Source organism: Cannabis sativa, chromosome 4 (assembly GCF_029168945.1).
Source record: "Cannabis sativa cultivar Pink pepper isolate KNU-18-1 chromosome 4, ASM2916894v1, whole genome shotgun sequence".
Classification (NCBI taxonomy): Eukaryota; Viridiplantae; Streptophyta; class Magnoliopsida; order Rosales; family Cannabaceae; genus Cannabis; species Cannabis sativa.
In genome coordinates, this window is record NC_083604.1 from 45,411,819 (window position 1) to 45,430,397 (window position 18,579).

General features: G+C 30.9%; 2 protein-coding genes across 2 annotated transcripts; one reads left to right on the forward strand and one right to left on the reverse strand.

Moving 5' to 3' along the window:
• The first annotated feature begins 10,841 nt into the window (after positions 1-10,841).
• Positions 10,842-12,813, forward strand: LOC115712444 (protein NODULATION SIGNALING PATHWAY 2). Its single transcript, XM_030640719.2, has one exon. It carries the CDS (start codon positions 11,120-11,122, stop codon positions 12,608-12,610), a length of 1,491 nt encoding a protein of 496 aa, XP_030496579.2. The 5' UTR covers positions 10,842-11,119; the 3' UTR covers positions 12,611-12,813.
• A 3,435-nt stretch (positions 12,814-16,248) lies between these two features.
• LOC115711934 (uncharacterized) lies at positions 16,249-17,648 on the reverse strand. Its single transcript, XM_030640130.2, has 3 exons — positions 17,344-17,648; positions 17,150-17,238; positions 16,249-16,614 (listed from the first exon to the last, which is right to left on the reverse strand). The coding sequence occupies exons 1-3, from the start codon at positions 17,510-17,512 to the stop codon at positions 16,483-16,485; spliced, it is 390 nt and encodes a 129-aa protein (XP_030495990.1). The 5' UTR covers positions 17,513-17,648; the 3' UTR covers positions 16,249-16,482.
• Positions 17,649-18,579: the final 931 nt, after the last annotated feature.

Genomic DNA, 18,579 nt, shown 5'->3' on the forward strand with positions numbered 1-18,579 from the left:
TACGTGTACTCTTTTTTTGATAGTGATTATGAATATATATGTTGATGATGAGATCGGTGAAATATTAAGAGAATTATGATGAAGATTGTAGAACTTAGAAGAAAAGTTGCAGACCAAAAAATAGTGTTCTTGTTTAAATTTTCTGAGAACTCCTTTTCTAACTGAAAGAAGTGATATTTATAGGGCTTGAATCGGTTACTTTTACATGTCAATCAATATCTAATTTACACAAACGTAAATTTTAGATTTTTCAATCCAATCCAATCTACACTTTGCGTATTAGATTGGATTGAATCGTGCGGATTGGATTAAATTAGGTATTTTATAAACATCATTATTTCCTAAAATGTTGTCTTGGGGTCTGATGCACTTAACCTTTGAAACAATAATTCTCTTTGGACTTCAACCCTATCTTCTTCAAGGGTCTCTCTTAATAACTTAGCTTCTACATTTTGGAAAGAGCTTTTAGTGTATAGGGGATTATGCCCTTAAAATAATTGTAGTTAATAATAATTTTATTAAAATAAATAAATAAATTAAATTATTCTATATAGGTACCTTATAAATTATATTATTATTTAACGATATAAAGTAAATATTAGTAAATTCTGAAGTTCATCTATGTGGTCTAATCTCATATAGTTATGAAAAGATTGAGATAGAACAAATAAACTTAAATGTTTGTAATAAGGTAAAATTATGGAATCTTTAGAATAATCATTGCTAGTATGACTCGCTAGTATTATATATTATGTACATATAATCATGAAATAAATCATGTGAACCATGCAACATTAAATGTTATTTCTGATCTATATTAATAAGTAAATCTGATTATATTGAAATGAGTTTTATTTAGGGCATAAAACCCAACAAACTCCCACTTGCACTAATATAAAACAAAAAGTTTGTTTCAAATAATCTCAACACCTCGATATACAAATCAAGTGTAGTAGTAGTAAACTCCTCGTAATAGGATCTGAAAGGTTGAATTAAACACAACCTTTTCTCCACCATTACTCTTCCTTAATCACATAATCATTGATAATGTGAAATTCCTCTCTATATGTCTACTCTCTTGGGATACTGGATTCTATACCTTTGGCAACTACTTCTTGGTTATTCAGGAAGTAACACAAGTAGTTAAGGCAATTTGGAATGGCGCCAAAAATGTATAGAACTTTCCTTAGACTGAATAAGTACCTTTCCTGCAATCTTCAACATTCAGTCCCTTCCTGGTAGACCTAGAGACTTCAGATAGGTTTTTACACTTCTCCAAAATCACTATTCCACCCCCAGAGTAACCACCATCTTATCAGAAAGTTTTTCTAGCACAAAGGGAAATTTCAAAATCTGATGTGGTGTAGTCTAAGAGTTTTAAACACACTCTTATAGACTAACATATAGTTCTTCTTCTTAATCTTAAGATTTACTTGATTGTCTTCCAATGTTCTTCTCCTGGATTAATCTGATACCTACTCATTACTCCCACTCAATAGCAGGTGTCTGGTCTAAGGCATACAAAAGCATATCTAAGACCTCTCACTGTTGATATAAGAAATTCTTTCATGGCTTTATCTTTTCTGGAATAGTTGAGACTTTTCCTTAGATAAATAAAATCTATGCCTAAGAAGTTGTGAAGCTTCTATAGATTGCCATTAGAAAGAAAATGCTTCAGCATCTTACTAAAGTAAGTTGCTTGCATTAGAGTAAGTAATTACCAAGTGTACCATAAGCCATAGGTTTAGATAAACTCAAACCTATAATACTAGGAACAGGAAGTTTTGTTAAGTCCATTGAATGGACTTATAAACGAAAATTTCCTTTTATGTCCTTGTAATAGAAAACTTTAGGTTATTCCATGTGAATGGATTAAACCATAGTTCTTTTGGCTTTCTTCTTAGTTTCTTATCTTGACAATCCATTACTTGTTTAAACTCACAATGGATTTTAATCACTAGTGTCTCCCAAGTCATAAGAAGGTGAGTTCCTAGAAACTCTCCCACTACGACAAGGTACCGTGAATTATGTCTAAGAAAATGGTATTAACCTCTTTGGTTGTGACAAGACAACAGAGGGAGTGGGATCATCATATGTCAAATAAGATGATAGAAAACTTTTTGGAATCAAGAATTAAATATCTCCTTTATTTGCTACTTTATTTTTAGACTTAGTCATTATCTTAGAAAAGTAGTATTTGTTTGAACAAATACTTTCTTATCTATTGACTATGGGATGGTCCACCCCTAATCACTTAGAATAGCTAACAAACCATGGTTAATAGTTCTAGCTTTTCTTAAGATTTTGATTAGGTCATCCATGAATCTAGTAATGATTTACATTAAGTATACAACCATTACATCATTCTGAAATTGTATTACCATAGAAGGAATTAGACAACGACTAGTAACTAATCATCAATATGCAACTCGAAATTTCTGGGGAGGTAAGTTTGGATATAATTCAAAAATCAATTTAATGATCTTTGAACTGCATATCTACTAACTATTTCTCCACCCCTATCAGTTCGCAAGATCTTTAACCACTTACCTTAATGGTTTTAACCATTGCTAGAAATTAATGAAATTTTTAAACATTTCAAATTTCTCGCTAAAAGGTATAATCTAGAGTTATCGTTTTTAAGAATACAACGAAAAACTCATATCCACCCCTGAATGTACATCCATCTGCGAATGAGATGAACTACTTTCAGTGGATATAGGCATATTAACTCTTTGCAGAGATTGATCTTGTCAAATCCACTATGAACAAGATACAAATGCCATAGATTAAAAAAATGTGGTAGTGTCTTTTGATGACATAGGTTTAGTTACATCAAAGAGTTCTTAGAATACTGCAAGTGGATCCTGGTCACAGAATACCTAACTCATATTCCATACAGTTTTAATCCATTAATAGAAGATGGATATTAAGCACTTGAGAAAGAGTAACTGTATTGTATTCTGGAATTAGAAATATAAGAAAATTTCTATTTGGAATCTAAAATTAAAGTCAAAGACTTAAATTTATACCAAATATAATGAGTAATTCTTTCTTGGACCACCACTACTAATTTAACTCTAAGTTTGATTTGCCCATACAAGTAGGAGATTTCTAAGCTTGAAGATTTATATCAATTGGGAATAGAATTTCGGGATTATAATCATATGCGTCATTTAATTTCTTAAGAGAAAATATAGAATGACATGAAATGATTTATAGACCATTCATCCAATGATATGTTATTGAGCTAATTCGAAATGAATAAGCTAAGATGAATTAGGATAATTTCGTTTAAAATAAGAATCCAACGATGCTTTGATTAGCGAAAGTCAAAGTAATCTTATTTATACAATCTTCTTGTTTCATGTCGTAAAAATACTAGTCTAAGGTGTCATCAATTGATGAACAGCTAGATGTCACATATACAATATTTATCTTTCGAGATCTAACACTATTATGTATGTCTAATGGTGAAAATCCATTAGGGATTTATCTCATTAGATAAACAAGCCAAGTTAGACCAACAATGAAGATTCGAAATTAAACTACAACTTAATAACAGAAAATAACATGCTTCAATATAAATTCATACACAATTCAGAAATTATAAACATATAGCAAGTAGGAATGACAAGTGAAAATACTAAAACTTACAATCCTATATAATTTCCAAGGTTTTTCAACAAACTGATACAGTGTCACGTTTAGGAGAGAGTCAAAGCATCATCCATTGAATAGAGTTGTCAGCTCATCTAAAATGATAACCATTCTAGCAACCTTTTATTCGATCAAGATTGGAATTCAGCGTTGTCCCGTTTAGGCGAGAATCAAGGCAATTCTATCTTATGAGCTTCCACCATTGTTTCATAATTTGCAAGTCAAGTATGGTCGCCACCATTAGGGTGATCTATACCATACAAAACTCTTACAAACTACTTATCATTCGAGATTAAACGGTGCAAAATTGCTCACGAACGTTCCTCCATTAGGGAGGATTACTCACTAAAACAAACGCGGTGTAAAACCCACAATGGAGATCGAATGTCTTTTGATTAAAAGCTCATTATTTAAAAAGAGTTGTGTTTTCTTTGATTCTCTTTATTTATTCTATTTATTTTAAATATATATTTATTTAATTAAAATTTCCAATTTAGAATGAAAAATTCTAAATATAAATTTTAATTTAATATTTATAAATTTTACTTAGATGGATATGAAAATAACATGAATTATTTCCATCTTAGTAATAATTTCCAATAAATATTTAGAAAAATATTCAATTTAAGTTGTTACAAAATTAATTTAAATTAATTTACAACTCAAATTTTATTTTCTATAAATATATATTGCATTTCGAAAAATTAAAGTATTTAAGAATACAATTTTCGAAAAATACATGTTAAAATAAAAAATAAATCTTGAAAAAATTATTCTAATTTAATGTTGGCCCGAAATTAATTAATAAAATTAATTTACAACAAAAAATATAATTTTACTATTTAATTAAATATATATAAGAAAATTTTTAAATATTTAAGTATGATGATGAAAATCAACTTAAATATTAATTTTCTATTTAATTAAATACACTAGAAAAATACTTCAAGCAAAAATATCACATATCTAGATTTTCCTTTGACAAATTAATTCAATTTCTAATAATATATTTTAATTCATTTATTTTTAAATTAATCAATTAATGAAAAAAATCATTGATTTAAGTTGGTCCAAAATTAAAATAAATAATTTACAACTTTAATCTATTTTTCAAATAAAATTCGAAATTCCTGCATTTAAGAAATGCAATTTCGAAATTTGATTAATAAAATAAAGAAAAAAATATATTTTTAAAATTATTTAAATTTAATTGAAAAATTAAATTTCAACTAAAAATAATTTTCTATTTAATTAAGTGTCATGAAAAAGAAATATTTAAGTATCATGATGAAAATCAACTTAGATATTTAATTTTCAAATTAATTAAATGTATTAAATTAAAGAAATAAATAATTAAGTGTAGAGAAGGCTTAATTATTAATCTCTAGTTTAACACTAGGAAAAATATACTTAAAATAAATTGTACCAAAATTAACTATATAAATAATTAATTTCACAATGTATAATATTTTCCTATTTAATATTAGAAATAATAAGTAGTCTAGAAATAACTATCTAGAAAATATCTTATTTGACTAAGTATCTTTCCCACAAAATTTGAAAAAAATATCTAATTTAGGTTGTATTAGAAAAAATCTAGAACCTAAATATTTTTCAAATTTAAATTTAATTAAATATCAAAAATTAAGTTGTAACCACTTAATTTTAAAAATATTTCATTTTAAGTTAATATTCGAAAAGATATTAACTTAAAAAATATCTAAAATATTCCATTTTAAGTTAATATTCGAAAAGATATTAACTTAAAAAATATCTAAAGAATCTTAATAACCAATGCCTAAAATTCCTCAACTTAATTTTGAAATTTTAAATCCAAAAGATATTCAGATTTAAGTTGATTAGTTAGAGATAACTAAATATCAACTTAAATAGGAATATTTAATGAAAAATTTAAATTAAGCTTTAGAAAGAATCTAGATGGTTATAATTCTATATTTAATTAAATATAAGAAAATACATATAGTTTAGCTTAGAATAAAAAATTCTTTAAACTATAATTTTCTTAAATTAATTTCAAAATAAATGAAATTAATTATGTTGCTAATTAATTTTATTAGGTTAAACTAGTTTAATTAACCTAGTACAGTTATTCAAATCAGGCAAATGAGCCTTCACAATTGGGGTGGTTCATGTGAGGGGGTGCTGGGTTCAGTATGTTGTATCCACTACTATGGCTCCCAACTCTCACACAAGGCTCAAAAGAGAGGAATTTAACCTTAAAATGAACGACTGTTATTAATTGAATAGGCCTAAAAACTAAATGGGCCTAAATAAAATCTATCAAGAACTATGATAATTTATTTAGCAACAACAACCTATATGCATCTATAATGAAATTAAACACATAGGCTCACACAGACACACTTTGGATGGGTCCTATCATGTTGCTAGGTCATACACAGATGAAAGAAGATTGTAAATATACATGTTACAAATTATTAACTTGACCAAAGGGAGCCATGAGTTAAAATCAGATCATTGGATCTGTCAACAAGTTAACCATGACTATTTGCAATCAAGCAATAATAGGTTTTGAAAGCTTACACACAAGCTAAAACACATACTCCTGCAACAAGGTTAGCTGGATAGTTGGATGTAGGATTTATTTAATTTTAAATTAAATAATTAATTTTGAAATTATTAATTAAATAAAAAATAATTTTCGAAAAATTTAAAAAATTTGAAAAAAAAAAAATTGAAATTGATAAAAAATTTAAATTTAAAATTAAACCTACAATTTTGAAAAATTAGGTTTCAACCAACCTAAATATCATTTCAAAATTTGCTAACTACTTTTAAAATTTAAATGTTATTTTATAAATAAAAATTAAATAAAAAATTAAAAAAAAGATAAATGAATATCTTTTTCAGATTTTAAATGTAATTTAAATAAATAAAATAATAAAATTTAAAAGTTAGCAAAATATCTTACATCTTTTTTTAAAAAATTACATGATTATAGTTATCTTATTTTAAATTTAAATAAGGTCAAATTATTTAAAAAAAAAAATAATTTAAAAAATTTAAAATCTGACCTTAAATTTAAAAATAAGGTAAGATATAATCAAATTTTAAAAATAAGATAGATGTTTAAGCAAATAAGATAGATACTAACTATTTTTAAATTCAAATTACACTAATATCTTGAATTAAATTTAAAAAATATTAAATTAATTCATAATGATAATTAGAATTGAATTAGGAATAGTAATAGTCTAAATATAGAACTACACAAAAAATCGAAAGTTAATTCCATGAAAAAACATGAAAAATCAAAGAAAAACGAAAAAATTGCGAGCTGTACGGACAGTTTTCGCGATCGCAGGAAAATTTCAGCACAACTCCGATTTTTTCGAATCTTCAAAAAATCATAACTAATTCAAATTAAATCGAAATTGAGTTCTGTAAAAAAGAAACTTGCTTAATTTTTTCCATACTATCCCATAAAAATAATTCCAGAAACAGACATTCAATTATTTTTCACGAAAATTCACAAACATCAATCAATCATCAAATAACACTCAATACAACATGATACCATCCAAAACATCAAACAATCGTTTTAAAGTCCAAATTTCTTGCAAGTAAATCAATTACCATGGCTCTGAGGCCAGTTGTTGGAATTTATTTTACCAGGATCTTAGATCTACTCACAAGTATGTTTATTAACACCCTAAATATGAACTTTCTAAAACGATGAAATAAACACATATAGAGTTTAGGAAACCTTACATTGGGTGCAGCGGAATAATATGACTCCTTCCGTTCAGATATCTAGACCTTGATTCCTTTCTGTAGCAGAGCATTATCAATATCTGAACCTGGATCTCTTTCTCTGAATCTTTCATGCTGAAACTCCTTCTTGTTGAAAGTCTTTCTTCACGATCTTCCTCTCTATGGTTGAGGTATCACTTGCTGTGTGTGGGCACTACTCATACACTAAGTATTTCGAAATCTCAATGAGGAAGAGAGAGAGAGTGGGTTCGGCAAAGATAGAGAGAGAGAAGGCTCAGGTTTTTCTCTGAAGGAAAAATAGAAAATTTAAGTGTAATTTTCTTGAAGCCTTCACTATCTATTTATAGCATTCCACTAGGGTTAGGTTTGAATTATTTGGCATTAAAATAATGAAAATATCAGAGGTAAATTCCTATAAAAGTGGCTGGCCTTATACTAGTGGATTTGGGCCTCACTTTTTGCAATTTTGTAGTTTTATATTTTCTGCATCTGATTTTCTCAAAAACGCCAATTTTTTAATTCAACCATTTAAATGCCAATTCTAACTATTTAATAACTATAAATAATTATTAAATAATATTTTCATTTATCATATTTATTAATTGAACCATACAAAGTCTTATAATTAACAAATATGCCCCTATTAACTCTTTCTTTACAATTTCGCCCTTACTTAGTGAAAAATTCACAAATAGACATAGTCTAATTTAAGAATTATAATTGATTAATCAAAACCAATTATATGAGTCTTACAAGCAATATTATCTCAACTAGTGCGGGGACCATGGGTCTATATAACCGAGCTTCCAATAAGTAGATCAAGAATTTAGCACTAAAATTCACTAACTTATTAATTCTTCGTTGAATCCACGCATAGAACTCAGAATTGCACTCTCAGTATATAGAATGCTCTATATGTTCCACCATATAGACGCATCATTAGTTATCCATTGTTATAATCCTAATGTGATCAATGATCCTCTATATGAATGGTCTACACTGTAAAGGGATTAGATTACCGTTACACCCTACAATGTATTTATTCCTTAAAACACTTGACCCCGTATAAATGATATTTCAGCTTATGTGAAATGAGTACTCCACCATTTATGTTCGTTTGGTCAAGCTCGAAGGAGATCATCCTTTGCTTACTATTCGCCAGATAGAAGCTATAGATTCCATGTTTATGCTAGCGCTCCCACTCAATTGCACTACCGTGTTCCCAAAATGTACGTATCACCCTGACCTAAAAGTAGGCTTAACTAACAAATCAAAGAACACGAATAGCCTTTCAAGATTGAGCCTAATCATAACAGGATTAAGAACATTTGATCTAGGATCAACTAGGCGATATTGACTTGAATAGATATTACGGTAAGTTTAATAAATCTAAGTCATAGTTTAATATCGGTCCCTTCCGATGCATACTCCATGCATCCAACCTGAGCTTTACTTTAACCAATGCTCTGGAAAGAACATAGCACTTCTCCAAATGCAAGTAAACTCTGTTGTAGATTATCATATCAGTAAAACCCTATGTCTGATAAATCTAGGAAATTTTATTCACATAGTCATGTTTACTTTCCAATGTGTTGACGGCACAATAAACAGGATCAAGTATGTGAAAAGGGTTTCAGATGAATTTATACATTATGTACATATAATCATGAAATAAATCACGTGAACCATGCAACATTAAATGTTATTTCTGATCTATATTAATAAGTAAATCTGATTATATTGAAATGAGTTTTATTTAGGGCATAAAACCCAACATGAGTGCCCACACACATCAAGTGGTATCTCAATCATAGTGTGTAAGACTGTGGAAAATCAACCAACAAGAAGGAGATTCAGCATCAAAGGAAGGAGAGAAAGAGATCCAGGTTCAGATCTTGGTGATGCTCTGCTACAGAAAGGAATCAAGGGCTAGAGATCTGAACGGAAGGAGTCATTATATTCCGCTGCACCCAATGTAAGGTTTCCCAAACTTTATATGTGTTTATTTCATTGTTTTAGAATTCATATTAGGATGTTAATGAAACATACTTGTTAGTAAATCTAGATCCTGGTAAAATATATCCAACATACTTGACATACTCATGAGGTGTGTACTACCTCAGTATGTGTCCTGGTAATTATGCCCTTGGGACGAGGGACTTTAGTTTCCCCATGTTGATCCCATTTTGTAGTTGGATGTGGGGACCAACAGCCTTGGTTGCATATTAACTTTGGTGATGTCTTTATTTGATACTCATAGTCGAGTGGGGTCTGAATGGGTATGGACGGTTTTTGAGTACATGGGATGTCTTTTGGAATTTGGGCATGTGGTCTAACACCCATGCTTGATTAAGAATGGGACATGGTATCAAAGGCAGGTGAGGACAAGACCATAGATGACATCCTCGAGGTATGTCCACCTTGGGTCGTAAACTCTAGGAGTACGCCCATCTTGGGTATATCTGCCCTGGGTCGCATACCCTAGGAGTACGCTAGCCTTGAGTATGTTCGCCCTAGGTTGTATAGTTAAGGAGTACGCTTACCTTGGGTATGTTCACCCTGAGTAATTTGGAGTTGTTTTCTTTAGCTTTTGACTATGTTAAGCATCTACTTCTTGTAGGAGGTGACTTTCTATCTTCCTCAAAAATTTGTTCTCCTTCAACTTTGGGCCATCATACTTTCCACGTCTAATTATGGGTGAACAATAAATCATTATTCAAAAAGTGTCATGTAGTAATTAAATTGACTTAAATTTTTCTAAATGCTCATATATATTTATATGATTTGGTCAAAAGAGAAAGACTAATGCTTTTTAATTATAGGCTAATTAGTAATTTTTCCCCTTTAACTTTGACATGTAGTAATTCGTGCCCCTAAATTTTTTTGGCCGTTAAAAATTCCCCTCGAAATATTGGGATTGTTAAATTTAAGAATTTTTGTCTAATTTCATTCAATTTTACTGTTTCAGTAATTGTTTAGGTACTAAACCATGCTCCACAGACTTTGATATCTACCAAATCATGTCTCTCAAATTTTGATATGTACAAAATCATGCCCCTTGAACTTTCATCCATATTAGAATTTTTTATTAAAATTAGACAAAAATCCTTAAATTTAACAATCTCAATAGTTCGAGGGGAATTTTTAACGGCCAAAAAAATTCAGGGGGGCACGATTTAGTACTTGTCAAAATTCAGAGGAAAAATTACTAATTAGCCTTAATTATATTGTAGGCTTGTAGCCAAGCTCGAAGCAGCTGAAAAATTCTTAACTTTATCATATTTTGTTTGGGACTTGAAAAAAAATGAATCATACAAAAATAACTCGTACTTATCAAAAAAAAAAAAAAGCTCTATATAATAGATAACGACTCTATTTTATTTTTTTTAAGTTATTTTAACTAAAAAAAATAGAGAAGAATACTAGAGAGATGCTGACTATGTATAATATTGGTAGTCAGTGGGAAATAGCCATTTACTTTGGGAGCTTTCACCTTTCAGCGTCTAAACATATGGGTTTGCCGGTTTTGTATTGACACATTCCTTCTAATCTCTGCTTATTTTAAATTAAGGTTTTCTTCTTCTTCTTCTTCTTTCTTTTCTTTTCTTTTCTTTCTTTATACATATTGATTATATATCTTTGGCGTAGATATGTCTGCAGTAAACCTTGTCTAGTTTACTTTTCTTAGTCCCATGTAATCATAATGGAACTAAAACAAATTGATTATCAACGTCATTCTTCCCTTAACCTCAGTTACATTGATAAACTCGACGAATATAGCTTTGAGGCTTTTCCTTCTTTTCAAATAGAGGACCCTTTATTCGTGGCAGATGTTATCAAAGATGGAGTTGTAGCTTATACCCATGAGTCCATGGATAGATTGGTCCAAATTGAAGCTGGTCTAATGGAAATCGACACAATCAACCAGGATATCGATGTATTGGGCCTTGATAGTCATATAGAAAATGAATTCGGCTCCTATTTGGATAAAAAAGTAGAGGAAATTGCACCTGTAGTTTTGAATAAAGAAGGCTCCACTTTTGAAGACAGTCAAGTAGAAATCAGGGAGGAGAGTAGCTTGGGTGATCTCTTACTGAACGGAGCAGAAGCTATTGAAGTGAAAAATTGGCTTCTTGCTACAAAAATAATATCCAGGCTTAATTGTGTTTTACTTGGTAGACAACATGGAGATACCTCATTTGGCAGGTTAGCTATGTTTTTTACTCAAGGCCTGTATAATAAGTGTTACAAGACTCCTGATCATATGGCTCTTTATAGTCATCAACCTGATTTTGAGCAGAGTAATAGTCAGTACTCTGCCTTTCAGATCATCCAAGAACTTTCTCCTTATGTAAAGTTCTCGCATTTCACAGCAAACCAAGCCATCATCGAGTCCACTCAAGGCGACAAGGATGTTCATGTCATTGATTTTGACATTATGGAAGGGATCCAATGGCCACCTTTGATGGTTGACCTTGGTAAGAGGCAAGAGGCTTCTCTTAGAGTAACTGCCATTATATGGGATAAACAAAATGCAGTTTTTGTGCAACAAACAGGTAGAAGACTTAAGGAGTTTGCTGATTCGATCAACTTAAGGTTTGTGTTTGATCAGTTGGAAATTTCAAGTGAGAAAGATTTTGATAAACTTGAAGTTGGTCAAACTCTCATAGGGAACTGCATGATCCACCAGCTTCACCTGCCAAGTAAAAGTTTTTCATTGGTGAAGTCATTCTTGGTTTGGATGACCAAATTATCACCCAAGATTCTTGTTCTTGTGCAAGAGGAGTTGTTTAACTTTTCCAAAATTCTATCTATGTCCTTTGTTGAATTCTTCTGTGAGGCTCTCCACCATTACACTGCTTTGTCTGACTCACTTCTGCTTAGTCCTAATGGTGGACATAAAAAGGGATTGAGAAGATTGATAGAAAATGATATTTTGGGAATAAGGATTTTGGATAGTTTGAGTCAATTCCCATGTGAGAAGGAGGAGAAAATGTTATGGAAAGATGGGTTAGACTGCTTAAAAGGATTCAAGCCAATTCCAATAAGTTATAATAACATTTCCCAAGCCAAGTTCCTGGTGAGCTTATTCAGTGGAGGGTATTGGGTTCAGCATGAGAAATGCAAGTTGAACTTGTGCTGGAAGTCAAAACCTTTGACTACAGCTTCCATTTGGGTGCCAATAAGAAAATAATGTAATTATGTAAGCAAAGTCAACTCTACTCTCTCTCTCTCTCTCTTCGAATATATGAAGCAGTGTGTGGTAGGTTTTCAGTGCGTCATTACATTTTAAATAAGGTAGTTAAGGCTTCTATATTGTGTTTATATCTTCATATATTTTTGTCGATGTAGAAGTGTATATGCCATCATTTTGATAAAATGATTCTTCTTGTTCTATTTCTACTTGTCATTTGATTTCAGTAAGATTCAAGTGTTCTGAGACACGCTAATAAATAATATCCCCCAAATTATATCTACATTAATATCATAATGATTCATGAATATAGTTGGTACTACCAAAGTGAAAATCGAAAGAGCAAGGCATCATAAAGGATACTGCTAAAAACTCGTCTTAAGGTCTCTGATGATATATATTTGACATGTAGTTTACCAGTGATTAGTAAATGGAGCAGTATCAACTATAGTACTTATAATTGTCCCAATCTACCTATATATGTAGTTTTGACTCTGAGTCACTTATGATGTATAAGGCGTACTTTAAACATAATTAGTAAAATACAATTAGAGTTATATTTGGAGTTGTTTTATTTGAAAAAAGTAGTTGTTTTCACTAATATTATATGTAATATATAATTATATATTGAACTGCTATAGTTGGTGTGTTAGGATTTGGTTCTGCCGGTTTATGGTGGTGATCCCACAACAGGGCACCAGAAACAACAATTTAAAGTAGATCATAGGCCGGTCATGCCACGTAATCAACTTAGGAGTGGGCGCAAGTCTGATTTTGGAATTTTGTGTTTGGTTGATCACGATTGCCCATATTTTTTGGAGTATTATTTAAAAATAGCCTTCTATATGTTAGAAGTACTTAATGAGAAAAAAGAACAAACAAGAGTAAATTTGTGTGTTTGTCCCATAATGTATAATAATTTGTGGTGTTACATACAGTAGCTGTTAAATTTTAATCTTATGATAGAATTTTATAATTAAAAAAAAATAATATTTAGTGTGATTTTATTAACAAAAAAAATTAATAAAAAAGTGAGAACCAGTCGCATGTGGATCAATCTATTGGACCTAGCTCACACTCTAGCTCGAACCTAGTGTTGGACCTCGGGCATCAACACGAATCAGGTGCTCCAAACCCTAGCTCAGACCTATTATAGACCCGAGGCATCAACCCAGAACTAGACATCACAGGGCCCGGCTCAAGGGTGGGGCATTAGGGGCCCACACTCAAAGGCCCCCCACCAAACCTAAAAAATCCTTTAACAAAAATGTCCCAAATTTATATTTTAAAAATACCATATTTTGTATTTTAACTATTATTTATTTAAGGGTAAATATCGCATAAGTACTTAAAGTTTTGAGTTTGTGAGCGACATAAATCCAATGATTTTTTTTAGTGGCATAAGTATCCAATGTTTGTAAAACTGTAATTTTTCTCTATTTTCGTCAATACAGGCTCCATTTTAAATTTATTAAAAAAAGATTTGGAAGTAATTGATATTACATATTTTTTGTCCAAACCAAATAATTTAAAATTTGGGTCTTATATGTATCCTTTTTAAGACAATAACAGAGTCTGTACTGATAAAACTGGAAGAAAATTGGGTTTATGCTGCTTACAAACAAACTTTGGGTATTTATGCCACTATTTAAAAATATAACTATTTTCTAAAAATATAACTATTTTCTAAAACTTTGGGTATTTATTTTTTAAGATACTACATTTAATATTTCATTAAACCCAATTATGTTTTTAAAGTACTATATTTTTTTATCATTATTTACAAAAAATACATAAAAAAGGCTCAATTACATTTTTTGGCCCAAGGCCCCCAATTAGGTTAAGACGGGGACCCCAAATCTCGTCTCCTGCTGAAACCTAAACCGCAACCCAAACGTCGGACACTAGTCTGGCTTGAACCCCAGCCCCAGTCTGGACATCCTGGCCCTTCACCCTCGATCCTTGCCCACTTTCTCTCACTCACTCCTCACTTATAAAAAATAAAAATAAATTTTACAAAACACATTTTTATATTTTTGTTTTTAATATAAACTACAAAAACAAAGAGTTATTAAATACTTTTTTTTAAAAAAAAAAAAATTATTATTATTGTAATTTAAAAAGTAAACATCAAAAATATTACACAATGTAGACATAGGTTTTTAGAAACAGAGTAATGGTCGACTTTCCTTGAAGTGGTTAAATTATATAAATTACTCAGTTCGAACATCATGTACAACCCTTTCAAAAAAATAAGAAGATCATGTACAATGCCTTTCACTTAAGTTAAAATCATTATCATGTATAATGTGACAAGCTTGTAATTGTATCAACTATCAACTCAATAAAACCATTAAATGTTATGGCAGTTGTGGTGGCGGAGGAAGCGGAGGGACTTGTGGTGGCAGTTGTGATGGCGGTGGCTGTTGTTGCGGTAGTGGCAATGGTGGTGGCAGGGGTTGTGAAATGTTAGGTGACTTCAGTAGAGGTTGTAATGGAGGGGGTGGTGATTGTGATATAACTCTGCTTCGGAAAGGAGGTAAACTAAACCCTCTTGGAGAGTTAGGGAGTGGCGGAGGCGGTGGAGATCGGCGACGCCGCAACGAAGACAGCAATGGTTGTTGTTCGGCAATTGCTTCTGGAAGCAAACTTAGAGAAACAATGGGAACTAGTACCAATAACACTGCAAGATGAGTAATAATAAAGGAAAAATCATAATCTGCCATGAACGTTCTTTTAGCTTTTAGCATTTTCTTTCTTTAGATTAACAATGAGTTTAATGCCTCTCCTCTTATCCATATGTTGCATCCTTGTTTTAAATGTTATTAAATTATAGGTAGTTATCTAGCCAGGAGCCAGCCATGCAAATGAATCATTTTATTTTTTTGTTTCTTTTTCCCTTTTTTTCCTTTATTATTACTTATAAATGCAGTCTGCAATTTCTTCTACGAAAATTCAATAACACAACTTGACGATAATTGAGCTGGTCCCTTTTAATTCCTCCTGAGGAAGTAGGTCATAGACTTCTATCGTATTAAATCCCATACCGTTAGAAATCGAATTAAACAACGCCACGTTCACTCTAGCGCTTAGGTATGCATAATTTACAGTCACTCCAGGCCACCGTAGCTGTCACAGAGCATAGACTAATAAAACCATGTCACGAATTGAAACGAATATTATTTATTTTTTTGAAGTTGGAATTTTTCACCATTTAATTGCCATAAAGGATCATAGTCCCACTGATCTAATAACAGAGATAATCTCATCCAATTCCAAATATGATAAATTAGTCCAATGACAGTTAAGCTATATAACCAACAATGGTAGACAGATTCAGTAACAATAATACAAACCGAATCGGTAACACCACCAAATACGAATTAGGTCACGGGAAAGATCATACAAAATAACACAAGCTGAGATTCTAGAAAGACTGGGTGAAAAATGCCATTATTACAAAGATCAGCCCAAACAGAAATTAAAAAACTAAACCACAAAAAGCCCCAAACAGCTATCGACACAAAACTTTGATATGAGCCTTTACCAATCCCAAACAGAAAGTAAAGATAATATTGTTTTTTAATATATCTGGTTTGATATGAGCCTTTACAAAAAATCAAATAATAAAAATGCCCTTTTGTAAAACAAGAGTGTAAGTACATATTTTATTATTTATAAACATAATTTACAGAACATCAAACATAATAATTCAGATGCAATCAGTAGGGACAAGTATCATCAAGAGTACAGTATCAGACGAAGAGTTGAGCAAAAGTGAAAGATAATTCAAAACTCAGACACTATTAAATAAACATGATATGGACAAGAAAGAGTTACATAAGGATCAAATTGGAGTTTCTCCCTAACCATTAATTGCATTTTGAGACTTTGTCCAATGTATCGAAAACGTTTTGTAGAGTTACTTCTTCCACAATTACGACCTTGTCTCTTGATTTAGATCCAGCACCAATGGAAACCTGCCTTCTTCTTACCCCTAAAACCTGTAAATTTAGAATAACTTGTGTGAATGAATTCTTTTGTCTAAGAGGCTATGACAAAGTTGTGATCCTTGAAACTTTAGCTATTAATCAAATGCCAATTACTTAGAGAAAATAATATATGTTCCACTGAATCTAATTCTCATACCTCTATGTTACAAAGTCGAATAAATATATAAATAAATAATAATGATATTAAGAAAAAAGAAGAAGGAAGTTATAGATCACTCCATGACAACTCTGATCTTATAAGGCAGCCATTACGGCCATTTCTAAACTGCAAAGAAAAATTCCAGTCCAATTTGAAAGATCAAAGCCTAGTGCAAACCCCATTATATGATTCACTCTAATTGATTCAAAATTACCAAAATTCCCAGTTAGATTTTATTTTACTTAACTAAAAAACAAAACTTTCCAACTTTTTTTATAAGATTGAAACACCTGTATTCCTAACAAATTGAAATCAAAACAGCAAAAAAAAAAACAAAAAATAGAACATAAATATAATGATCGAATGAAAAACATAAGAAAGACTCACGGAGCTCATATACTCAAGAAGAGCGGCATTAGCTTCCCCATCCTTGGCAGGGGCATCGATTTGCACACCTAATGCCTCATCGTCAAAACCTTCATCCGAAACAGTGCGAAGAAAATTTAGAAAATATTGGAGTACATAAACATAAGCATACGCATACATATATACATATACATTTACATAAATAAGAGAAAGACCAGTAATGGAGGCCATTTTGGAGCCAGGCTTGGCATGGATAGTGATGGCGACGGAGGAGGGAGGGACGCTACGAATACAGGAGGGGAATATAGTGGTCTGATCTGGTTTGGGTGAGGGAACCGATAGGGGCTTGTGAGCCTTGGCCTTGCCCTTCTTCGCAGGTGGCATGTCAGTATCTTTCGGCCTACAATTTCGGTGGCGGAACGGGAAATGGCGGGTGGTACTTAGTCCAGTTCGTGAGTCGTGATCAAGTGTTTTGTTGGCCCTAGAGTCCAGCACCCAACCCAGGTAAAACCCAAGGAATTATAATAAAAAATTTACATTTATAATTTTTTTTACATTTTTAATATATATATTTTTTTTTTTGAAATTAAACTCTTATTAACAAGAATCAGAGTTTAATAAAAATCAATACGAAAAGATAAAAAATTATCAATCTAAGCTAATTCATCATCCACCTTAAGTGCATGCACAACTAATTCATGAGAAACAAACATGAACTAGGGATGTCTTAGGAAAACTAGAAAGCAAACTAGCAAAAAACTGAAAAACCTAGCTCATTACAAAAAAAAAAAAAAAACTAAAAAAACCTAGCTCATTACAAAAGAAAGAGCGTTTTTGAACCGCAGAATCCAAAGCTAAACAATCAGACTCCACATAACTAAAAGGAAGAGCTACGTGTGAAACCAATCTAGCACTACTACTAAGGCTAATGCTCCTGCTTGACTGACTAAGAAGTAACCAACAAGTTTAGATCTTCTACAATGTGTGAATTTTCCACCTTTGAAGTATAAATAAACAACCTACAAAACACCAAAAAAGATAAATGAGGTAAGAATTTAACTTATAAAAAATAAACTAAATTTAAAAACCAAAGTTTCAATATAGCAATTAAAATAAGAAGAAAGACTTATCTGTGATATTCATTGATCCTCCAATAAGCTTTAAAGTGTATATCTATACACTTAAAAATAAATAACACAATAAACATAACACAACAAAAATACACTGACAAACTGAGAACTTGAGAGAATACTATATCACTCTCTTTACAGTACGAAATAAAATAAAATAAAATATGATGAAAAAGAAAGTTTTGAAAAAATACAAATTATTAAGAATAGATACTATAAAAAAAATAAATAAATAAAAAAATGTCCCAAAATATAATTCATTAAATGGATATGGTTTCTAAATTAACGTAAATCAAAATGAGTAAAAAAAATTAATATAAT